This window comes from Mesoplodon densirostris, chromosome 11 (genome assembly GCF_025265405.1).
Source record: "Mesoplodon densirostris isolate mMesDen1 chromosome 11, mMesDen1 primary haplotype, whole genome shotgun sequence".
Taxonomy (NCBI): Eukaryota; Metazoa; Chordata; class Mammalia; order Artiodactyla; family Ziphiidae; genus Mesoplodon; species Mesoplodon densirostris.
Genome location: NC_082671.1, coordinates 80374640 through 80400792, shown reverse-complemented (window position 1 = coordinate 80400792; position 26153 = coordinate 80374640). Strand labels below are relative to the sequence as shown.

The following is a 26153-nucleotide window of genomic DNA, read 5'->3' as shown; positions in this document are numbered from 1 at the left end:
TAGTTTGCAGGGTAAAAGAAATCTAATTAATGGTCAAAATGACTAAGGAAAAAAAAATTACTAGAAAAAAATGGGCAGTCAACATGTCTCCAGTTCTCATTTTCTTTACATCCCCTAATTATTATTTTGACTCATAAGTAGATTGTTGTTATCATAAGACTCTATTCATTTAATATACTATATACTAGTCCACCGGTATAACTTTAGAAATCATTGTGTTTTCCTACTAATTTGTGAATTGCATGTGTTTTCATTGTGGTAATGACATGTGGTTACCATTTCTACTCCTCCAAGAGTCTGTGGCAAAATCCCTATGAGTATAAATATCATTACAACCAACATCTTTATACAACAAAAGATCTCCCTGCCCTGAACAAAGTCAGCCTATTTCAAATAGACATTAGATAAATCACAGTCAGTCTTTTGGGCAGTATCTTGTTATGGGACTTGACCTATATAAATACTTAAAAGTTTATTCTACATAAAATTTCTATAACTGCTTTATATTTCACTAGGAGTGTCAAGTTATAGAAATTTCGATGTAGATGGAAGTACTATAAATGTTATATAGGTCTATCCCCATGCTTGGAAAGGAATCAGTAGTGCCTATAGAAATGTGGCTTTTTCTCCCTACTGAAACTTAATGTAGCCATGCAGATACGGTCATGTGCAGCCACCACAGTAAGCATAGATGTGTTCTGAATGAGTAAAGGAGATGCTACAGATGGCAGCCTTGACCTCACGTTCCAGGACAAAATAATGAATCCATCTCCTTGCAATTTGGGATTCAGTGAAGTGATGGAGAGGAAAGGAAGAAGGAAGAGGCAAGAGGTCATTGGTGTTTGTATTAGGATTAAGGTCGTAGTAGAGTGGGGTGTATTTTGGTGTTTTAATGAGAAGAAAATGGTGAGGATGATTGGTTTTATGGATCTACCAACAAAACTGACTCAAGAAACACACTGAAAATGATGATCTTTATTACTGGCTTCCTCACATAAACATTCACCTCATTCATCTGGGTATATCTCAGTGTTTGATTTGTGCCTCTTGTTACCTATTTTAATCTAGTTTGATATCTTTAAATCTCTTCATCATTGTCAGGAGGACACTTGAAATGCATATGTAATTCTTCTTGGTTGAGATACAAATTGAACACAATGTAGTATGGCATAATTTTACAATGTGGGGACTCAGGCTACTGTGACAAAAATAGAGCGATAATAAAGTGGATTGAGGAAAGACCCAGAGAATATATACATATATACACACATACACATTTAGATTGCAATTCTCCAAGACTTCCTACAAAATATTTAAATGTTATATTTGAAATTTAGACTGCTTTCAGGCAGTAGATATAGTAGATCAGGCAAATTATTACCAGTATTTCAACTTCAGGACAATTTTCTTAAGCTTTTCAATTTCCCCATGTTAATAGAGGGTGTAATTACCATTTCAGTGAAATGGAGATAATAGCTGTGTCTTGAGTCTTTAAGAGGCACATTTTCCTAATGGTGTTGCTAGTCCTTCCCACAAAGGTTACTGATGGACCAATGACCTCTCACTTCCTTCCATTTCCCAGATTTGCCTCAGCATCCTCTACTGGGCAAAAGACTTACACAACAGTGGAAATTAGATATGCAGAAGTCATCCTTGCCTAATGCCACCCTAAACTCTATGTTCATATTTATATTCTCCTCCCCTTCCCTGTGATTACAACCCAGTCTTTTCTCAAGAAATTCTGAAGCAGGTGTAATTAATTGGACAATGCAAACATATGCAACTCATTATTTGCTAACATGATAGTATGAATCTGTTTTCGCACTGATGTTTAAGATGTGTTGACCAGTTTTCCTGGGAAAATCATATCCAAGCCAGCATTATTCACAGTAAGCAGTCACTATAACATTTCCAAATTAACCTTAGTTGATAAAAAGAGTCAACTAAGCTTAAACAAAATTAGGACTACTTAGCTAGTGAAGGAAATCAATTTGAATTATATTTTACATTTATACTAAGTCTCTTTCCCTAAAAGTGTTTATTCCTGAGTTTTGTTTCATTTTTTGGTTTTAAAATACAAAGTGTATGTACTTTAAATCATATATATGTGTGTATATATATTAGTTATATATGTTCTTTATATGTTCTTTTGACAGTGATCAAAATTTAGTCATAATTTTGATAATTACACTAAGAAATTACTTTCACCTTGTTCATGGAATGCTTAATGATTTGCTTTACAGTTTCACATTTATATTTTCATGATTCATACCCAACCTGCTTCCAAAAAAGTTCAAGACAATACTTTAAGATGAAATACGAGAGATTTCTGGATCTCATTCTCTTTTTTTTACTCTGACAATTTAGAAAAAAAATAGTTTTCTCTTAAAAAGAATATGTATACACAAAAATCATATGAAAAACAACCAAAACAAAAAACAAACGCTTAGTCACAGTTTCAAATGTTTTTTGTATTAACAAACAGCAAAAATGGTTAATGTACACATTTACTAACATGGTAGGAAAAATGCCATTTGCAAAATCCGAAGATTTGAAATACTGTATTTGTACCATCTCCATATAGAGCTAGGGTATGCACGCCAATGAAGGTAGAAAGAGAGCATTGTTCTTTCACAGACCAACACCTAAAATCTTCTAGTTCTTAATCCTTATTTCAATATCGATATCCTAGATGAAAACATTTCTTTTAAGTTCCTTAAAATCTCACCTCCTATTTAGACTTGCAAGTTGAAAATAAGTAAAAATATCTTAAGGATATTTCCTGGTATCCTCCTCTCCCCCTAATATTGTGTTTTTAACTAGGAAAACGAGAGCGTTAATATAAGTGCACGTATCTGATCTTTGACTAACTGGAAGTTTCTCTGAGACTTCAGGCAAAGTACACTTTCCCCTCGGCTTTAAGGACTCAGGCTTTAAACACAGCTTGTAGCACTGACCCGAAAAATCGGTGCCATACTCCGACCTTCCTTGTCTTTAAGGGCCAGTGGGCAGCTATTAAACTAGGCAATGGTTCTCCCCGGTTAGGGAGGTGAAACAGCAGGAAGAAGAACCTGAGATAGACGTGTGGGAGCTGCTGAAGAATGCGAAACCCAGCGAGTACGAGAAGATCGCCTTCCAGTACGGCATCACTGACCTGCGCGGGATGCTCAAGCGGCTTAAGCGCATGCGCAGAGTGGAGAAGAAGAGCGCAGGTGAGCACCCCTGGGGGAGATTAATCCTTCCTATTTCCTGCTGGGTTTGGGGACGTACTAGTTGGGGTGGAATTTGTAGGGGTTACTCTTCTCTTGGTTAACTTGACTTCCGGTGAAGTAGTTTACTGCCCCGCACATCACAGGCTAAGCGGGTAGCAGACAGCTACTGAAGGTTTAAGGTAACAGAAGGTGCATTACAGTGACACATACAATGTATTATATAATGGAATATTAAACATTCCCGCTGTTACTGGGAATTTCTCAGCGGCCCCTTTCTCCAGCCTCTGCATCTCTCCCTCACTCTCAAATTCCTGATTCTTACTTAGGCAGAGTAGATTCTATGTTTCTTTGTTTTACTGTTATATTCTTCCACCCATTTGATGAGGCATGGGGAATTCACTTCTCACACCCGATATGGTTATCCAAGTGTTTAAACATGCCAATATTTGGGCAAGTTTCCACAGTACAAAAACTTTGATAAGCCTATTTCAGTTAGTCAAAGGCATTCCATTTAAGCTCACGAGTCATCGAAGGTATCTCATAAATTATATGATAAAAAAACTGTGACATAGATGTACACAGATAATGCCAGTGATCCTGATAATAATCATATTAGGAGAATGAGCATGTTCTTCAAGTCCAAATTTCATTTGGATACTGTATATCATACATTCCCTGAAGAATGAAGATAATCATTTTTGAAGCCTCTTCAATAATTCTTATGTTTCTTCCAAAAGCATGTGGATTCTCTTTACATTTTTAAACCATCTTATTGTTTATAAATCGATTCAGACTCCTGAAATATACGGGATAATTTGGAAGGTTCCTAATTCTTCTTCACTCTCAATTTTTTATTTAGCTTTAGGTTCTCATACATATATTGACTATTTAAATTCATAGCATATGCATGTGAACATAGTTTTGCTTCTTCTCTCTTACAGCTTTTGCAAAAATTCTCGATCCTGCATATCAGGTTGATAAAGGAGGCAGGGTAAGATTTGCTGTGGAACTGGCAGATCCAAAGTTGGAGGTGAAATGGTATAAAAATGGTCAAGAGATTCGACCCAGTACAAAGTAAGTGGAATTTGTGAATAATCAGTGGTAACTATACAAATCAAAGAGTAATTTGACTTAATTTTCTATGCCTAAAAGCACTTTTTAGTTATACCTGTATGATACAAAATCATGTAGAGGGACAGCAAAAACTTTTCATGTATTTTGGAATCATCAAAATTATAGTACTATATAAATTAAACCCTGTTCTATGTTTTGTGTTTTTTTTTTTTTTTTGGCGGTATGTGGGCCTCTCACTGTCGTGGCCTCTCCCGTTGCGGAGCACAGGCTCCGGACGCGCAGGCTCAGCGGCCATGGCTCACGGGCCCAGCCGCTCCGCGGCATATGGGATCCTCCCGGACCAGGGCATGAACCTGTATCCCCTGCATCGGCAGGTGGACTCTCAACCACTGCGCCACCAGGGAGGCCCCCTGTTCTATGTTTTAATTCTATACAAACTATTTCAAGTGATTCCTAACTATGGATTTGTGTCACTGTAGGTTATATGTGATTACTTCAGAGCATTGCCAAACTTCTCCCAGTTTTTTTAAAACCAAATTTTGAAAAAAATTGAAATCTATATTTGATATACCAGCTGGGAATCACACCTTATAATTAGATAACTTTTGTTTTTCCAGAGTAGCATCTAAAGCCTGTGTTTTATTGTTTTATGGCCCTTTCCCAAATGAAGAAAACAGACTATTCCCTGATATCTGATGGTATCGCTAGTCTATTATGAAACTACTTTACAGAGATCCTTCTCAGTCTGAGAGATTTTCAACTTCAATATATATTTTTAACTTAACAGGAGCCACGTGCATATTTATAAAAGACTTTAATCCTGAATATCTGTCACTTCTGTGGTACAATTAGGTGGATTCCAATTTCTTTTTTTTTTTTTTTTTTGCGGTACGCGGGCCTCTCACTGTTGTGGCCTCTCCCGTTGCGGAGCACAGGCTCCGGACGCGCAGGCTCAGCGTCCATGGCTCACGGGCCCAGCCGCTCCGCGGCATGTGGGATCTTCCCGGACCGGGGCACGAACCCGTGTCCCCTGCATCGGCAGGTGGACTCTCAACCACTGTGCCACCAGGGAAGCCCTCCAATTTCTTAATGTGGTCATGCTCTCGGAGTGACTTTGTGATAATAATGTTTATATCTGGTAAAAATCTCTTGAAGGCAGCCTGAATTTACCAAAAACATAATTTTACTTGGTTATCTTTATCTAGAAAAATGTTGCTTAGTGTTTTGTTCTTGAAGTCTTCAAGTTGAGAATTTCCCAAATGAGAACTTTTTCTTTAGTCTGTTATGATGCCCTAATATAGCCATTCATAATCTAGGTCACAGATAATCAAATTTTGCAATCTCCTTAGATTTCAGGTTTTTGTTTCCAAACACTCAACTTCTTTCTTAGTAGATGATAACTATGATATAATAACACTAGTTCTTAAGCTCATTTAAGAGAATATCACATTCTATAGAATTTACCACCTATGTTAATGATTAAGTTCATATTATTGCTTCAATTGTATAATCATTTATTCACCCAATAAAATCTGTCTCACTGGGCTAGCAAGGAGTGAAATCAATGAATCAATGAAAAAGGTCGTCTCGGGCTTCCCTGGTGGCGCAGTGGTTGAGAGTCCGCCTGCCGATGCAGGGGACACGGGTTCGTGCCCCGATCCCGGAAGATCCCACATGCCGCGGAGCGGCTGGGCCCGCGAGCCATGGCCGCGGACCCTGTGTGTCCGGAGCCTGTGCTCCGCAACGGGAGAGGCCACAGCAGTGAGAGGCCCGCGTACAGCAAAAAAAAAAAAAAAAAAAGGTCGTCTCTGTCCCTCTATAAAGTAGATGAATTGCTCACTTTTAAAAATGTACAGAGTGAAAAATCTTAGCCAACCCTATTTTCCAACAATAGGTTCATTGGCAAATATGTGAGTACTGATTTATATGTGAAATGAAAAACATACATAAAAGAAAATGACAAATTAAGTATTATGTGTAAATATGCATATGTGTTACATTACATGTTATAAAGATAGAAATTGGTTTCATGTTTGATGTTTATTAAACTATGTAAGACATGGCTACATAAATTGCAGATCAAAATTACTGTTTCTGACTTTCAAATATTACTGAATTATAAGCCAAATTTGCTGGCAATAAAGAAAAGAATAAAATCAAGTTCATGGACTCTGTTTATCTTCCTTCTGTTTAAAACAGATACATCTTTGAACATAAAGGATGCGAAAGAATCATGTTTATCAATAACTGTGTGCTAACAGATGATTCAGAGTATTATGTGACAGCTGGTGATGACAAATGCTCCACTGAGCTCTTTGTGAGAGGTAAAGTGAAATTTCTTACTGTAGCCATCAAGAGCCAATAGCCCTCCTTCTCTCAGGGGTAATAATCAAAATGGAAATGATGAAGTGAGCTTTTGAGCTCCAGAGCAGAGATGGTAGTACCTCTAGAGATGGTTTATCTTGGGTGTTAGATTGGCTCTGGATTAAAGCCTCTCTGTACTGGCAGTTATTGTGTATCCTAATTAATCTTCAGGTTCGTTGAAGACTAGAAAAGCCAAAGGGAGAAAAAAACTGCTGAGTAAAAATGCCTTGTAGTTTTGGCTCAAGCAAGCAGTATTTTGCCATATAATTGTTCTCGTGATAACTTCTGAAACCCAGTAAAGTCTACTGGATAACCATTTCACACACTCAGCTGATCACAAATAGATTTCCCTTGAAACAGCTTCATTAGTAAAGGGCATCAATCGTTGGCACTGAGATCACTGAAGACCATCATTTACTAAGACATTGTGAAAAGCTGGAGGGTGTCAATGAAGCCATGAATCACTTATTTTCTTTATGAGGACCTATGATTAAGGCAGCTCTGTAATCTTGAACATCAACTATACTTCAATTAAAAAAATTTTTTAAAGACAATTCTGCAATCTCTATCATCCATCTAGAACCAGAAGTAGAGAATTTTAGTGTTACAGGTTCTCCTTCCCCAGAAATGCCTACCATCTGGTATCTTATTTGCGAAAAGAAGGATATCTGATACAATGTGTCTGCTCTCTAAAACAATAATTTATTTGATTTGAAGAGTTCTTAGAAAATTGGAAAAACTTACCCAGGGTTGCCAGCTATTTATTTTGCCATGAAAAAATCATAAAAAACCTACCTACTACCTACCACCATCTAACCATGGCTCTATGATGGATGATACTTTCTTATTGTTGGTTTTTCATCTGTGAACAAACCCAGGGTCACAAGGCAGGTTTTTGGACATTTAATGATTATGATCTTCCTTTTTTTTCACACTAGAGCCTCCAGTTATAGTGACCAAACAGCTGGAAGATAGAAGAGCATACTGTGGGGACAGAGTGGAATTAGAATGTGAGGTGTCTGAAGATGATGCCCATGTAAAATGGTAAATAGCTTTCCTGAAGTTTGTCCTTTTTTTTTTTTTTTTTTTGGCTGTGTTGGGTCTTTGTTGCTGCACGCAGGCTTTCTCTAGTTGCGGTGAGCGGGAGCTACTCTTCATTGCGGTGTGCGGGCTTCTCATGAAGGTGGCTTCTTTTGCTGAGGAGCACAGGCTCTAGGCGCGCAGGCTTCAGTAGTTGTGGCTCGCAGGCTCAGTAGTTGTGGCTCGCGGGCTCTAGAGCGCAGGCTCAGTAGTTGTGGCTCACAGGCTCTAGAGCGCAGCCTCAGTAGTTGTGGCGCACGGGCTTGGTTGCTCCGCGGCATGTGGGATCTTCCTGGACCAGGGCTCGGACCCATGTCCCCTGCATTGGCAGGCGGATTCTTAACCACTGCACCACGAGGGAAGTCCCTGTCCATTTATTTATTTATTTATTTATTTATTGCGGTATGCGGGCCTCTCACTGTTGTGGCCTCCCCCGTTGCGGAGCACAGGCTCCGGACGCGCAGGCTCCGGACGCGCAGGCTCAGCGGCCATGGCTCACGGGCCCAGCCGCTCTGCGGCATATGGGATCCTCCCAGACCGAGGCACGAACCCGTATCCCCTGCATCGGCAGGCGGACTCTCAACCACTTGCGCCACCAGGGAGGCCCCCTGTCCATTTTTAATAGACAAAAAAACTACCTTCATAGTTTGGAGAACAGGAAATTGCATTTACAGATATGCAAAGGATCTCAACCTCATTCATGTTAGAAGAAGTTTTAACTAAAACTATACTAAGATACTGGGGTTTTTTTTCACCTGTAAAACAGAAAACTGAAAAAAGATCCAGAATTCTATATTGGTAAGGATATAGGGAAATAGGCACTTACTAATAAATGGATGGCTCAAGGTTCTCCAGGTCTATTTGACTCCAAAGCCCACCGGTGCTCTATACCATGCTTACTCTCACTATGCCATACTGGCAAGTTACATGGAAAGTATACTTTTTTCAAAAAAAAAAAAGGAAAAGAAAATATACTTTTTTCATGTTATTCCTAGTAACTTTATTGTTACAGTATCTCAGAAAAATACTTTAGACTGAGATTTACCAATTACTTTAACATTTCTTAAAAATAAAAAGCGTAGTTTTGGGGTCAGATGGGAAGTGTTTTCTCAAGTTCTCTGTGAGTAACCTCAAAATTAAAGACTAGACGATTCGGAATCTTAAAATCTTAATTGAGAAACAGAGTAAATTAATTATGCAGCAGGAATCTCTAGTAATTGGTACAGAATAGATTGTTCATTCTAATCTAGAATCACAAGTGTCTTTAAAGTGTATTAAGATGATATTCTTACTAGTGTGCGTCAAGAGCCTAAACGTAGGTAATATCCACTGTTAGCATCTTTATCTGATTGATCTTAAATGGAAAGAGTGGGCTTATGTTTTTAATGTCATTTTTCAGACAATACTTGTCACGATATTAATCTATTGATACATTGATCCATACATTCTTTTTTTTTTTTTTTTGCGGGCCTCTCACTGTTGTGGCCTCTCCTGTTGGGGAGCACAGGCTCCGGACGCGCAGGCTCAGCGGCCATGGCTCATGGGCCCAGCCGCTCCACGGCATGTAGGATCCTCCCAGACCGGGGCATGAACCCGTGTCCCCTGCATCAGCAGGCGGACTCTCAACCACTGCACCACCAGGGAAGCCCGAAACATTCTTTAATTCAACAAAAAGTTCTTGAGTGTCTGGTATCTGTCTCCTGAAGGGTCTTTTTTTTTTTTTTAATTTATTTTTGGCTGCATTGGGTCTTCATTGCTGCGTGCAGGCTTTCTCTAGTTGTGGCAAGCCGGGGCTACTCTTCGTTGCAGTGCACAGGCTTCTCTTTGCAGTGGCTTCTCTTGTTGCGGAGCGTGGGCTCTGGGCGTGCGGGCTTTAGTAGTTGTGGCGCGTGGGCTCTAGAGCACAGGCTCAGTAGTTGTAGTGCACAGGCATAGCTGCTCCGCGGCATGTGGGATCTTCCCAGACCAAGGCTCGAACCCGTGTCCCCTGCATTGGCAGGCGGATTCTTAACCACTGCGCCACCAGGGAAGTCCCTGAAGGGTCTTTTATAAAACTTTTTTTATAATCTATTTTAACTCAGGTTTAAGAATGGTGAGGAAATCATCCCTGGTCCAAGATCAAGACACTACATTAAAGTTGATGGCAAAAGACACATTTTGGTCATAGACGAAGCAACAAAGGCTGATACTGCAGAATATTCTGTAATGACAACAGGAGGACAGTCAGCTGCTAAACTTACCATTGACTGTAAGTAAGACTTCCTTGGATGTCTTCCAAGCTGTTTTACTAGTGTCTTGTGTTTGTTAATTCAGTTTTAGGAGAGTTTCAATCTATTTGACTTCTACTTGTGGCAATTTTAAATATGTAAAATTAGATTCCATTCCAGCTGAGTGTCTATGTCATATCAGTCAGGGACTCTAAGAACTTACTACTCAGTTTAATAGTAGAATACCAATATTGGGAAGGAAGTATAAAAATCACCTGCCAGAGAAGTTACCCAAATGGTTAAGAAATATTTCAATCCCCAAACCATATAAATACATGATAAATACTTAGATATGATATCAAATCCTGATATACTGTTTGCTTAATCCTTTGGTGACCTTTGGTCTGGTGAACTTGCTATCTCTTCAATAAACAGTCAACATTCTTCAGTTACATTTGGGCTGAGAAGTTGCTCTAACTAATGGGCCTCAATTGAGAAGACTAAGAGCTAATTTGCCGATATGCTTTATTTTTTTTAACAATTTTTTAAAAGATTTTTTTTGACGTGGACCATTTTTTTTAACTCATTATTGAATTTGTTACAGTATTGCTTCTGTTTTTTATGTTTTGGTTTTTTGGCTGTGAGACATGTAGGATCTTAGCTCCCTGACCAGGGATCGAACCTGTACCCCTTGCATTGGAAGGCAAAGTCTTAACCACTGAACCACCAGGGAAGTCCCCCGATATGCTTTAGAGGCGTGAAAGAATTCATGTCCTTTCCCAAATGCCCCCTAATGGTAGTCAGCTCTTGATGGTAGAGTCTGTCCCTTCCAATTAGCCATGAAAATTAGAATAGCGAACTTCACAAGAAGATCGGTAATACATGCAGAGCAGAAACCCTGCTTCCTTATTTCTTTCTAAGTCCAGTTGCAATTCATATGATTATTGAATTATTTGGAAGTAATCGCAATACACTGCTTATGTTTTGTGGAATGATGGCCATTGTAGTGTAATATCAAAAAGTTTTTTCAACCATAGGCAGATCCTTATCTGATATTTGTATCCATTTAAAGCAATTACAGTCAGTCCTGCTATAATGTAACATATGCATTTCTAAAAATTACTGTGCTGTACAAAGTCATGCAATTAAAATCATAGGGCTAATGGGGTAAGTGGGGTTAAGGACACAACACTCAACAATTTTGTCAGGGACACATTTTTTTAATAAAATGATAAGAACCTAATAAGAAAAAAACAGTAGTACAGTTTTACAGATGTTAAATGGTTAATAAATACTACAATAAGTATGGCACTTTACCTTGAAAAAGACCTGAAATTTGCTTGTGGAAGTGGTGTCAGAAGTGTTGCAGTTTGTGAGCTATTGTGAAGTAGTGGAAGGAGGTTATTTGAAATTGGATGGAGAGCTGTCATCTCAGATGTGCATGGATGTGGCTCATTTAACATGGGTGAACTGAAGCAGCTGGTAGATGTTTGAGGCGTATGTGTGTTCTCTGTGCGGTCCTACCTGACTCAGTTCAGCTGGGTGCTGTTTTCTGGATTCACCTAGTCTTTCTCATGAATAAAATCATGCATAATGGAACGTGAAATGTGTGTTATGCTCTAATTGTCCCCAAATATTTCAACTGCATTGAACAAATTCTCATTTTCAAAACAAGCATTATAGTGAAACTGTACCATTGTGAAATGACACCATCTTGGCCTGTCTGGAATTTAGATTTGGCACTTAATAACCATCTATTATTTCTGCAGTAAAACCTCTGAAGATATTGACGCCTCTGACTGATCAGACTGTAAATCTTGGAAAAGAAATCTGCTTGAAGTGTGAAATATCTGAAAACTTATCAGGAAAATGGACTAAAAATGGCCTACCCATTCAGGAGACTGAACATCTAAAGATTGTTCACAGGGGAAGGTAAGTAAGCTAGGGTGGCCCCTAAGTGAGGGCTGGTCCCCATCTTCACTTCTTCTGCTTCCTAAATTACATGATTGGTAAGGATGTTTAGAGAGTACTCATAGGGAGAGGCTCTATTTCCGGTTCTTTGCTTTCAAATAGCAAGAATATGTGACTTCTCTGTCGTACATCATGTCCTACCTGTGATCCTGTACCTGTACCTTACAGTGAGGTGCTGTGTTATTTCAAAACCCATTGACCGAGTCTTTCCATATAAACATGAGCTTAGAGGATACTGAATTCTAGTTCAGGAACTGGTTGAATTAGATTCACTGTCCCTAACCAGTAAGTGTCATATGACCTTTCCACAATTTTTTTTGCTGAGGGGGGGATGGTTTGCATAATATCCTAGAATCTAGCAAAGATGTAGGACAAGAGTTCTTAAACTAGGATCCATGGATTTTTAGGAGACTGTGAATGAACTTCAGGGGCTCCCATAAATCCTTTGAAATTGTAAGCAAATTCTGTGTGTACAAAAATACTTGTTTTTCTCCAGATTGAGGAGCCATAGTGTCCATCAGATATTCACTGGCTCATGATGCCAATAAAGTTAAGAACTATTGCTCTTATGCCAGTACTTTATAATAACTATAAATGGAGTATAACCTTTAAAAATTGTGAATCACTATGTTATATACATGAAATATATAATAATGTACATCAACTATACCTCAACTTTTTTTAAAAAAAGAACTGTTGCTCTTAGTTTTGGATAAAAAGCCAAAGTCAGGTTATTCTTGGTAATTTCTTGAATCTTAAAATATGGCATCAGTGAGGTGTTATCTTCTATCCTTTTTTAAGCTATGAGATTTTAAAAAGGCACAAGAGATTCTTGCATAGTAAGCAGGCTGTATTTGTAGAGATAGTTTCATATAGCCCAAAATAAATAATGTGGATCAATAAATAGGATAATTAAGGCATCACATTATTCTCAGTCTCTCTCCAGGCTGCACTAAACAAGTTAAGATAAAACCAGGTATCTCCTCAGTTTGGGTCCTACACAGTCTAAATCTTTGCAAAGTCTTAGAAATATGTTTTTTCATTTCCTTAGAATCCACAAATTAGTGATAGCCAATGCTCTCGTTGAGGATGAAGGTGATTATGTATTTGCACCAGATGCCTACTCTGTTACTTTGCCTGCCAGAGTTCATGTTATTGGTGAGTAGATAAAAGAAATCATTGCAGAGTTGTGTTCTTGTTTTTCTGGTTTTGCTTACCTTGGAATTATATTCAAAATGTGATATATAAAGAAAAATACATGAATTGGTAGTAATCACTAATCATAATAGTTGATTCTTAAGAGGTCTTAGCAATGAAGTAGTTTTGCAAGGTACCAGGCACCAACTACTTTGACTCCGCTTATATCCTTTTTGACTGGATAAAATATTGGTTACTACCAATGCTTAACACTAGCCAAGTACTAACCAAGATAATCACATGGAAATAACCGTCTGATAACAAAGGCCACGGTTAATATTCCAGATCCTCCCAAGATCATACTGGATGGTCTTGATGCTGACAATACAGTGACAGTAATTGCAGGAAACAAGCTTCGTCTCGAGATTCCCATCAGTGGAGAACCACCTCCTAAAGCCATTTGGAGCCGAGCAGATAAGGTTTGTTACACACACACACACACACACACACACACACACACACACACACACACACACACACACACACCCTACCCTACTCCCTGCCTCCTGTGAGTCACATGAAAGAAGGCAGGAAATAAATGTACAGTAAAGATGTAATTCCTTTAATAAAGAAAGATCACTGATTTTCAGGCAAATATAATATCTATTCATTTGCTTTTCATATTTCTGACTACCTACTATGTGACCCTGTGCATATGCATATGAATGTTATTATGTGCAGTGAATGAGGTTCTACCTTTCCTTCTAATGGGTGTCAGGTAATGGGGTGGAAGAGAAATAGACAATGAATTATTAAATAAATAAATAAACAAAGTCACTTTGGATAGTAATGAGTCCTACGAAAATTAAAAAAACCAAAAAACAAAAAACAGGGTGGGACTTCCCTGGTGCCACAGTGGTTTAAAATCCACCTACCAATGCAGGGGACACGGGTTCGATCCCTGATCCAGGAAGATCCTACATGCCACAAAGCAACTAAGCCCATGTGCCACAACTACTGAGCCTGCTCTCTAGAGCCCGCAAGCCACAACTACTGAGCCTGCATGCCACAGCTACTGAAGCCTGTGTGCCTAGAGCCTGTGTTCAACAAGAGAAGCCACCACAATGAGAAGCCCGTGCACCGCAAAGAAGAGTAGCCCCCGCTCGTCGCAACTAGAGAAAACCTGCGCACAGCAACGAAAACCCAATGCAGCCAAAAATAAAATAAAATAATTATTTAACAACAACAAAACAGGGTAATATGATTAGTAAATGACTGCATGGGGCATGAGAACAGCCTCTATGAATGACAACAAGGAACCATTTTGAGAAGATCAAAGCAAAGAGATTTCCAGTTGATGTCAATGCAAGTGCAAAGAACAAGAGGAGAGAATGCACTTAATGTGTTGGAGGAATACAAAGAAGGCCAGTGTGGCCAAGGCAGCGTGAGTGAGGAGGAGAATAATAAATAAGATTGGAGTGGTAGAGTCGAGCCGGCTCCAGTGTGACTCTGCAGCTTCCTGTATAAAATGTTTTAGGCGCAGTAAAACTGTTCCATATGATACTAAAATTATGGATACGTGTCATTATAGGTTTGTCAAAACCCATAAAATGTACAACACCAAGAGTGAACCCTGATGTAAACTATAGACCTTCAAAGATAGCAATTTGTCAATGTAGGTTCATTAATTATAACAAGTGTACCCACTCTAGTGGGGGATGTCAGTAGTGGGGAAAGTTATGTGTGTGTGGAGACGGGTTATATGAGAACTCTTCGTACTTTTTCCATTCAATTTTGCAGGGAACTCAAAGCTGCTCTAAAAAATAATTTGTTTTTTTTTTTAAATGTTGGAGAGTGTTTCCTCCTTTTCCATTTTCTGGAGGAAAAAAAAAAGCTTTATTGAGCTATGGGACAACTTCAAGCAGTCAAATCTATGTGTAATTGGAGTCCCCAATGAGGGGAACATAAAAATGTAGAGAAAAAATGGCCCCAAATTTTCCAAATTTGATAAAAACTAGAAAATCTCAGATACAAGAAGCTCAATAAAATCCAAGCACAAGGAACATTAAAACATCTACACCAAAAAAAAAAAGACATCTACACCAAGACCCATCATAATCAAATTGCTCAAAACCTGTGGTTAAGAAAAAATCTTAAAAGTAGTCAGAGAAAAAGTCACATTAAACCCGTGGGAACAAAGACAAAGATGACAGCTGATCTCTGGAAACAAAGCAAGTGAGAAGACAGTGGAGCAACGTTTAAAGGGGGAAAAACTGCCAACCTAGAATTCTATACTCAGTAGAAATAATTATCAGAAATGAAGGCTAAATAAAATTATTTATATACAAAAGCTGAAAGAAGTCATCTCCAGTAGACTTGCACTACAAGAAATGTTAAAAGAAGTCCTAAAGTCAAAAGGAAATGATACTAAGATGAAAATATTTTCACAAAGGAGCAATCAGTAAGTGGGTCAGAAATAATAACTACATGGATAAATATATAAGAATTTTTTTCTTATTATTTAAATCTCCTTAAAAAGATACTTGGTTGTTTAAGCAAAAATAATAACAACGCACCATGGCCTTCAAACATAAGTGTAAGTAAAATTTGTAACAATGAAAACATAAGGCCAAGAGGGGAGAAAGGAAGTAAGGATTGAAAGGAGTGAAATGGACATATGCTATTGTAAGTTTCTTTTGCTAAATGTAAAGTATCATAATACCACATGAAGGTAGACTATACTCTAAACCCTAAAGGAACCACTAAAACAATAAAGAGTTATAGCTAATAGGCCAACACAGGATGTAAAATAGAGCCACAAAAACATATCTAATGAATCCAAACGGAGGCAGCAAAAGAGACACAGGACAGATGGGACAAATAGAAAACAATTAGCAAGATGATAGAATTACAAAGAAAAATAGGTACGTTAGAGATTTTACTACTTTTCTCAATAGCTGATAGAACAAAATGTACAAGTTTTGAGAAATACTATCAACCATCTTGATGTAGTTGACATTTATAGAACACTCCATTGAACAAAGTAGACTGGGCATTATTTTAAAATGCACATGGAAGATTTACCAAAATAGACCATAAATAAGTCTCAGTAAATGTGAAAGGATTCAGGTCATGCAAGGTATATTCTCTGACCACAGTGGAATTAATTAGAAAACAATAACAGATTTGGAAAATTTCCAAATATTTAGAAACTAAGTAGCTTTTTAAAAGAGTAACTCATGGATCAAAGAAGAAATTACAAGGGAAATTAGAAAATATTTATGAACACAACACATATCAGAATTTGCAAAATACCACTAAATCAGTACTGAATAGCCCTATCTCTATGAAAGAAATGAAATTTGTAGTTTAAAGTCTCTTCAAAAAACAAATTCCACATCTAGATGGCTTTATTGGTTAGTTCCACCAAACATTTAAGAAAGAAATAATACAAATTCAATGCAAACTCATCCAGAAAATTGAAGAAGAGAAGATAGGAATACTTCCCAACACATTCTTTTTTTTTTTTTTTTTTTTGTGGTACGCGGGTCTCTCACTGTTGTGGCCTCTCCCATTGCGGAGCACAGGCTCCAGATGCGCAGGCTCCGGACCCGCAGACTCAGCGGCCATGGCTCACGGGCCTTGCTGCTCCGTGGCATGTGGGATCTTCCGGGACCGGGGCACGAACCCGTGTCCCTTGGATCAGCAGGCAGACTCTCAACCACTGCGCCACCAGGAAAGCCCCCCCCAACACATTCTTGAAGGCCAGTATTACCCTTATAGCAAAACCAGAAAAAGACATTACAAGAAGAGAAAACTACAAATCAATATCACTCCTGAACATAGATGAAAAAATTCTAAACAGAATTTAGCAAATCAAATCCAAAAATACATAAAAGGAACAGTACATTATATCCACGTGGGACTTATCCCAGGAATGCAAAGGTAGGTTTAACATTTTCAAATAAGTTAATATAATTCACCATATTAACAAACCAGAGAAAAATGTGGTCATCTCGATAGACACAGAAAAGCATTTGACAGAATCTAACATCCATTCCTAGTAAAAATCTCTCAGCAAACTAGGAAGTGAAAGGAACTTCCTCAGCATAATAAAAGACATCCATAAAAATCCTACAACTATAATCCTACTTAATAGTGAAAGGTTGAATTCTTTCCCTTTAAGATCAGAAAGAAGAGAGAAAAGATGTTCACTCTCACCACTTCTGTTCAACATTGTACTGGAGGTTCTAGCCAGGGCAATCAAGCAAGAAAGAGAAGTAAAAGACATCCATTTTGGGAAGGAAGAAGTAGAATTGTCTTTATTTGCAGATGACATAATCATTGATGTAGAAAATCTAATGTAATCTGCAAAAAAATCTACTAGAACAAATGGTCATAGTAGCCTTATTTGTAATATTCAAAAGCTGAAAACAATGCAAATTCCATCAGTGGGTGAATGGATAAACAAATTGTAAGAAATTCATACAAGGGAGTACTGCAATAACTTGGATGACTCTCAAAATAATTATGCTGTGTGAAAGAAGCTGGAACAAAAAACAGAGTATTTTTTAAAAGCCATTAAAAAAAAACCTGACAGTACCAAATGCTGGCAAGGATATGGAACAATTAAACTCTCATACATTGCTGGTGGGAATGCAAAATGGTACATCCACTCTGGAAAACAGTTTGGTAGTTTTTTATAAAGTTAAGCAGGAGCTTACCATAAAACTCCACAAGGCTATTCCTAGGTATTTACCCAAAAGAAATGAAATACATGCCCACACAAAAACTCATATAGGAATGTTTATAGCACTTATTTATAATTGTCAAAACCTGGAAATGACTCAAAAGTCCAGTTGTACAAATGTATTCCAACTGCACGTGGAACATGCAATGGAAAACTACTCAACAATTAAAAGGAACGTACTAGTAATACAAGCAGCAACATGGATCAGTCTAAAAATATGCACTCGGAAGACTACATACTGTTTGACTCCATTTATATGACATTCTGGAAAAGGGGAAACCAAAGGGGCAAATAATAGACCAGTGGGTGCCAGGGACCAGGATGTGGGGTTAGTGGGTTGCATGCCAAGGAGCATGGAGACACTGTGAGATGTGATGGAAACAGTCTGTAGCTTGATTATGGGGGTGGTTACACACTCACATAAATTTGTCAAAATTCATAGATTATATATCTAAAACTATGAATTTTACTTTATGTAAATTATAGCATAAGAAACAAAATAAAAGATAGAAATATGAAGAGGATAATATAACACCACCCTAAGTAAGTTATTTTTCTTTTCAAGCAGAACATCTTTTACAATCTTAAGATTAGAATTGGGCTAAAATGAGGAAATGTTGTTCTATTATAAAATGAGAATTACGAAAACCATTTCAAGTATTCTTACCGTTGTCACAATCTTATGTTATTGAAGACTTACAAGTCCTAATCCAGACACAAAGGAGTAGAGTGGACAATAGTGGCAAATTACCCTGTTTCTAAATTGCCTTGACCTTCTCCGTTTTTCCTCTTTGTATATTGGCTGTCTATTATTTTTTTTTTTTTTTGCGGTACATGGGCCTCTCACCGTTGTGGCCCCTCCCGCTGCGGAGCACAGGCTCCGGACGCGCAGGCCCAGCAGCCACGGCTCACGGGCCCAGCCACTCCGCGGCATGCGGGATCCTCCCGGACCGGGGCACGAACCCGCGTCCTCTGCATCGGCAGGCGGACTCTCAACCAGTGCGCCACCAGGGAAGCCCGGCTGTCTATTATTGCGTGGAAGATATGACCTGGGAATCAGAAAAATGTAATGCTGCTTTAAACTTCTGTGTCAGGAAGAAGGAAGGCGAGAAATGAAGGAAAATAAGAAGGGGAAAAGGAGAAGGAGAAGAAGGAGAAAAGAAAGAAACTATAATAGAAGTCTCAACTTCACTCTGTCTTTACTTTGGGAATTAGATGTTCATTCTTTCATGTCCTACTGGAAGGGAAAAATCAGTACTCAACTTGTATGGGAAATTGGCACTGTGGCCTTCTTCAACCCTTTTCAGTATTTTTAAATTTCCAAGACATCTAAAGAAATGAACAAATCATTATTTAGTTTCTGATATGAGTTTAAGTATTTCTAATTTCATGTACAAAGAAACTCTTCTCCTAGAATGACACTTCTACACTTACATTTTTGGTCCTCCAACTTTCTCTTTAAGGAGTTAATGGGTAGTGAACTTTGGAGTCAAATTCCAGTTCTACCACTTCTTAGCCATGTAACCTTGGGCCACAGTTTTTCCCATGTATTAAATGGGATGACAATACTTTTGTCCTTAGAGCTGGTGGAGGATTAAACTAAGAACACATATTTCAGGCATTAGCACCATGTCCAGCTTAAGTGCCCAGGCACTCTGGAGGTGTCCTTGTTGTTTGCATAGGTCATGCCACATTGTATTTCTTTCCTCTGTAGGCTATTACGGAGGGCAGTAGCCGGATAAGAGCTGAAAATTACCCTGACACCACCACTCTGGTTATTGATGTAGCAGAAAGAGATGATTCTGGTGTTTACCACATAAATCTGAAAAATGAAGCTGGGGAAGCACATGCAGCCATCACAATTAAAGTTGTGGGTAAGACCTCTGAGTCAACAGACTTCTAGAATCAGGCTGACATGTCTAGATCCAAAGTAGACTTTGCAAGTTCATGGTTCTCTCAGCTTTTCTGGGTAGCCAACAAAGAAGCGCACAGTATAGCTGCATTTTATAAATCACTGCCTTTCTTTTTTTATCTTTGCCACTTCTTTATATGTCTTTCTCTTTTCTTTCCTTTTTCTTCCTTTTCCTTTCCTTTCCTCCCTTGTCTCTTTGCTTGCCTAGAGGACTCGTTGCGGTGAGGAGTAGCTAAGGTTAGCCTTTTGGGGTTGCTGTCATTAGCTCTCCACGGTCACACTCCCTTTCAGCGCCCTCTACACACTGACACACAATTGCTAAATAATTTCCAACATCACACTCACTGTGGAGGAGTAAGATCTGCCTTTGTTCTTAGACGACCATTTAAGTACATTTTTCCTGATCCTGAAATCAAGTGAAATGAGTATGGCAGATTACTGGTGGTCCAAGGTCTCATGATCTCTTCATCCCACTTTAGCTTTCCCTTAAGAAACATATTACTTTTTTTTCTTTTCTCTCTCTCTCTCTTTTTTTTTTTTTTTTTGGCCACGTCCTGTGGCATGTGGGATCTTAGTTCCCCTACCAGGGATCGAGCCCGTACCTGCAGCAGAAGTGCAACATCCTAACCACTGGACCACCAGGGAATTCCCAAGAAACATATTTCAAATGGATCCAAAACTAAGGTCACTTTGTTATGTACTGAACTATATTTATAAGACATGGTAACTTGCCATTTTTGACTTGGATTTCTACCAGTCAACATCTTATACAACAAGTGATGTCAAATGTGCAGTAATTAGTCCTTGATTCAGTTCTGCTGCAAGTTCACTTCTGTGGTTAAAAGACAAAAAAACAAAATCACATCCAACATTTAGGCAATAATTTCTTAGTCACCATTTTCAAGGTAAATAACAAAAGTCTTGGGTTTCATATCGTTCTGTAATGTGACACTAGTTTAAAGGATTTGGAGACATCATTATTTTATTTGTATTGGGCTCACCTTCCCTGATTCCATATGGAGCATGACCTTGTACCCAAATTAGTTACCCAGTGCACTTCAGTAAACATGGAAAAATAATAAGAAATAACCTTGATTCTATGATTATCATCCAAAAACATATTTTCCAATGAACATTCTTCTTTGTGCTCTCACTTCCTCAATTTTATTTTATTTTATTTTATTTTATTCTATTCTATTTTTTGTTTGCTACAGATGTCCCTGATCCTCCAGTGGCACCGAATGTGACAGATGTGGGAGATGATTGGTGCATCATGCACTGGGACCCTCCTGTCTATGATGGAGGGTCCCCAATCTTAGGTAACTGCTTGTTGGTCCATCTGTGGAACTGCCAGTGGAGTTGGTGTCCTCTTTATGCACATTAGTACAAAGCACATTTTAAAATACTGCATTTAGAAGAAAACTTCTAAATATCCATTCACATTGAAATATATTGGGGGATGCTTTATAAGTAATTGAGATTTAAATAGCTCTGATGAATATCATCTGATTGCCTGTCCTCTTTTTTTGTTTGACATTTCTGTTCAATATCTAATTTTGAAACAACTATAAGTCTAATTTTATTCTGGTCAGTAAATGCCTAGATCCATAGAATTATGTCTATGACATAAGGCTATGACATGAGGCAATTTCTCCTAGAGTTAAATACTTAGAAGAATTTACTTCCCCTGTGGAACAGGAACTTTCTTCTACTTGCTAATAATGAAACTCACAAAACTGGTTATTTTCCCCTTCTTACATTGCTGGGACTCAAAGCCACATCTGTTGCTCAAATAGAGTGACTATGTAAGTTTCTATGGCCTACATATCTGTGGTTTATTTTTTCTCTTCTCTTCCTAATACAATTTTAAGTTTTTCTAGTCTTATTTTTATCTATATCCCATGATGATTTTTATCTATATCCCATATTATTTATAATCTGTCTCAAAAAACCAATGGAATAAGATGGGTTAAAAATACATATATGACTATTTCACTTAGAGTGCTGAGAATATGGGACATTTTTGAACATTCTAATATCTGACAAAGTTCAATTTTGGAGACCAAGGAAAAACTTCAGTTTCCATTTTGTGTCCCCTTCAGGTTACTTCATTGAGAGGAAAAAGAAGCAAAGCTCCAGGTGGATGAGGCTGAATTTTGATCTCTGCAAAGAAACAACCTTTGAGCCCAAGAAGATGATTGAAGGTGTGGCCTACGAGGTCCGCATCTTTGCAGTCAATTCCGTTGGCCTCTCCAAGCCCAGTATGCCCTCCAAACCTTTTGTTCCATTGGGTGAGTCAAGAGAGGTGTGTCTTTGTCATGAAAATCGTTGCCCTGGATTGTGACTGCTTCCTTCTGACCTCTAACTGGAGCAGACCTGTAAGCTTCTTAGAGTGATACATGAGTAGGAGACTAGAGGTGGTTAGAGGCAATTTTCTAAGAAATTCCAAACAACACAATAGAGTTGAATGCTTTCATAATGTAGGCCCTGGAATTTATTACCAGAATTCCAAGGACAGCTGTGGGTGGCTCTGTTTGCCCCTCCCCACTGGAAACATGTAGCTGGGCCCATTGACACAAGACTACCCCCATTTGTCCTTCTGAAAGTATAACCCAGCGCCCCGGTGTAAACACTAACTAAAACAAATTTACATCAATTCAACCAAGCACACTTGAAAGCTAGTCTCTTTGCTTTATAGTCACACTTTAAATGTTATCTATTGAACCAAAAATGTCAGTTCAGTAAAGGCAAAGAAAGAGAAGACAAGACGTCTCCACTATTTTCTGGTAGTGAGCAGATTTTTCAGTAGAAATATTTAGTACAAGAGTTTGCAGTTTAAAATTAGAAAGTTATGGAAAATTTACTCTAGATCATTAAATCTCAAACTTTGACTTTTTCAACTTCCTGGGCCTCCCAGACTCCCATGTCAGCCTCCCAAATGGAGGGAAAGTGACAGCGTTGATAAAAAAATTTTCACATCTGGCGGATCTTTGCCGTAAACACAGCATATGCTCGAGGAGTCTCATTGAATTTTATTAACACGTGGGGGCTTCTGTGTATATTTTTTATTATTTATTTATTTACTTACTTATTTTTAGCTGTGTTGGGTCTTCGTTGCTGCACGTGGGCTTTCTCTAGTTGTGGCGAGCAGGGGCTACTCTTCGTTGGCGGTGCACGGGCTTCTTATTGCGGTGGCTTCTCTTATTGCAGAGCACAGGATCTAGGCGTGCGGGTTTCAGTAGTTGTGGCACAAGGGCTTCAGTAGTTGTGGCTCGCGGTCTCTAGAGCGCAGGCTCAGTAGTTGTGGCTCACGGGCTTAGGTGCTCAGCAGCATGTGGGATCTTCCCAGACCAGGGCTCGAACCCATGTCCCCTACATTGGCAGGCATATTCTTAATCACTGTGCCACCAGGGAAGTCCTGTGTATATTTTTTATTTGTATCCTAGTTCATTTTATCACAGTTCCTGTGCTATAATTCTGCACTTAATAATCTCTTCTTTTTCTGTCTCTTTTATCTCTGAAGCTGTAACCAGCCCACCTACTCTTCTGGCTGTTGACTCTGTAACTGACACCACTGTCACAATGAAGTGGCGGCCCCCCGACCATATTGGTGCAGCAGGTTTAGATGGCTATGTGCTAGAGTACTGCTTAGAAGGAAGTAAGTACAACTAGTAGTTCAAACGAATACCGTCCTCAATAGGTGAGATGTGCCCCCCTTTTGTTTCCCTTTCTTGGGAACTCATCTACTTCCTACTGAAAATGATAACAAGCCAAAGGTCATCCTTCTATGATGGATGAGAATTTAGCCCTTCTTTGTTACTTGACTAACAAGTTGAGATCTCAGAAGTATCCCAGATAGGCTCCCAGATCCGACAACACGAGTGATCTAGGACATAGGAGGAGAGATTCTGATCAAACTTCAGGGACTCCCACTTCTTGAATTGGTGGAATTAAAATGTACCAAAGCAAAATAAACTTCTAGGCAGGATAAAGCAAGTTGGAAATTCTAAACTCTATACTGAGCAGAGGTCAGCTATCAACAGAGCTGCCTATTTCTGGGTAATAAAGAGAGACTATATACTTGACTATCTGGTGATCAATTCTGCCTTCTTAAAGGGAAAAAAAGCATAATTAAGGACAACTTTCAGCGTTTAAAAGAATCAGCATTAAATCCCAGAGGGTTTAAGAAATAGATTCAACATTATGGCAGTAACTTGTCTCAGGATATGGGTGCATACAAATTTAATGGCTTAAGTTTAGGAGGGGAAGAGAAACAGGCAAAAAAACCCTTGTTGATAGAAATAATAGAAAAAGAGAAAATGACACAAGAAAATATAGGCCAGAGTGTACCTAAAACCAAAAAAAGATGTGAAATTCACTAAAAGCCTCTTGTGTTTTTGATTTCATACTTGTCATGATTTGGAGATGGGTGAATAAAATTGCCCCAGCTCTGGACTCGGTCTGCATTCTAGGTCATTGTAGGGAAACAATCCACCAGGGAAGTTTGTTCCTATCTCCACAAATGAGAGGCCCAGACTTGGCCTCTAACTCTAACAAAACTCTTTGGACCCCAAACTTTAACGTGGATCTTACGTGAAGGCAAGAGACTCCAGAGCACATTTGGGAAACCAGGAGTGTGAACACCTCCCCAGAAGGAAAACCTCTATGGAGAAGAAATTTCTAACTTTGAAGAGAAAACTGCTGAAGAAGAAGCCCCAGGCTTCTGGATGGGGGCACGCATGGAAATAATCAGTGTTGGTCGGGAGAGTAGAGAGAAAGGGGGAATAAAGCATCTTGGTAACACTCAGTTCCATTCACATGCACTCACTCACAGAACACTATTGTTGATTTTTCCAGGGCTTAGAAAGCCACTAACCAAAACCAGTGGAGACATTATAATCTTGAGTGCTTTGGAGTATGGTTTATTCCCATTCCATTCCCCTCCCCCAATTTGAAAAACTCCCAAGCCCTCCTCTCTGTTATTTACACCGCCCAGCTAGCAGAACTTCCCAATCTTCTGTGTGATGAATACAAACCTTTTGTGTACGTATGAAACAGAGCAAATGTATGTTTACTCTTTTCTTTCTGATAGGTTTAAAAAGTAAGAAGATACAGCAAAATGATAGATGGCTGTCATTTTGATGTTACCACCTTAGATGAAATACAACGAAGTGTATTTTACATAATTCTGTGTGTGGTCTGTGTAGATATATATGTATACCCGCATATACATATATATATGTACACACTCATTATTATGTGTATATTTTGCCACATAACGTTTTGGAATTAGCTTTCTATGGAGGTTCTTTTATAACGTGTATAACTTTCTTCTCGCAGTCTTTTCTTACTTCCTTTATGTGGCTGCTCTATTCTTCATTGTCTTTTAATGGCTGTTGTCCTCCAGACTAATTTTCTGTAGTGTTTAATGCTTTTAGATATGGCAGGTTTTATTCTGTAAGAGAATTCTTTCTTTTATAAGATCGTGTGCTGGTTTGGACTCTGTCTTTCTCTTGGTGTTTACTTTATTGTTTAATGCCTGCTCCATTTTACTCTTCTTCACCCTGGTTCTTTCTCTTCTTCCTTAAAAATTCTCCTCATGTATTAAATAACTTTCACATTCCTTTCCCGTTCCCTGGACACCATTTTCTTTTTCTCTTTCCCTCAAGTAGTTCAAATGTGAAGAGATGTTTTCATTTGCCTCTGATCTTTTTTTTTTAAACATCTTTATTGGAGTATAATTGCTTTACAATGGTGTGTTAGTTTCTGCTGTATAACAAAATGAATCAGTTATACATATACATATGTTCCCATATCTCTTCCCTCTTGCGGCTCCCTCCCTCCCACCCTCCCTATCCCACCCCTCTAGGTGGTCACAAAGCACCGAGCTGATCTCCTTGTGCTATGCGGCTGCTTCCCCCTAGCTATCTATTTTACATTTGGTAGTGTATATATGTCCATGCCACTCTCTCACTTGGTCACAGCTTACCCTTCCCCCTCCCCATATCCTCAAGTCCATTCTCTAGTAAGTCTGTGTCTTTATTCCCATCTTACCCCTAGGTTCTTCATGACCTTTTTTTTTTTCTTAGATTCCATATATATGTGTTAGCATACGGTATTTGTTTTTCTCTTTCTGACTTACTTCACTCTGTATGACAGACTCTAGGTCCATCCACCTCACTACAAATAACTCAACTTCGTTTCTTTTTATGGCTGAGTAATATTCCATTGTATATATGTGCCACATCTTCTTTATCCATTCATCCGGTGATGGACACTTAGGTTGCTTCCACCTCCTGGCTATTGTAAATAGAGCTGCAATGAGCAGTTCGGTACATGACTCTTTTTGAATTATGGTTTTCTCAGGGTACATGCCCAGTAGTGGGATTGCTGGGTCATATAGTAGTTCTGTTTTTAGTTTTTTAAGGAACCTCCATACTGTTCTC

At 38.6% G+C, this 26153-nt stretch overlaps 1 protein-coding gene across 1 annotated transcript in view; it reads left to right on the top strand.

Moving 5' to 3' along the window:
• Nucleotides 1-26153, top strand: part of MYBPC1 (myosin binding protein C1) — a 167299-nt gene that overhangs the window by 102507 nt on the left and 38639 nt on the right. The window contains exons 13-24 of the mRNA XM_060114235.1: nucleotides 3046-3212; nucleotides 4154-4286; nucleotides 6486-6610; nucleotides 7589-7694; nucleotides 9812-9978; nucleotides 11707-11869; nucleotides 12960-13066; nucleotides 13391-13524; nucleotides 19510-19669; nucleotides 20922-21026; nucleotides 21810-21998; nucleotides 23231-23365. Of these exons, the coding sequence (XP_059970218.1) occupies nucleotides 3046-3212; nucleotides 4154-4286; nucleotides 6486-6610; nucleotides 7589-7694; nucleotides 9812-9978; nucleotides 11707-11869; nucleotides 12960-13066; nucleotides 13391-13524; nucleotides 19510-19669; nucleotides 20922-21026; nucleotides 21810-21998; nucleotides 23231-23365 (1691 nt within the window). The remainder of the gene's footprint in view (nucleotides 1-3045; nucleotides 3213-4153; nucleotides 4287-6485; nucleotides 6611-7588; nucleotides 7695-9811; nucleotides 9979-11706; nucleotides 11870-12959; nucleotides 13067-13390; nucleotides 13525-19509; nucleotides 19670-20921; nucleotides 21027-21809; nucleotides 21999-23230; nucleotides 23366-26153) is intronic.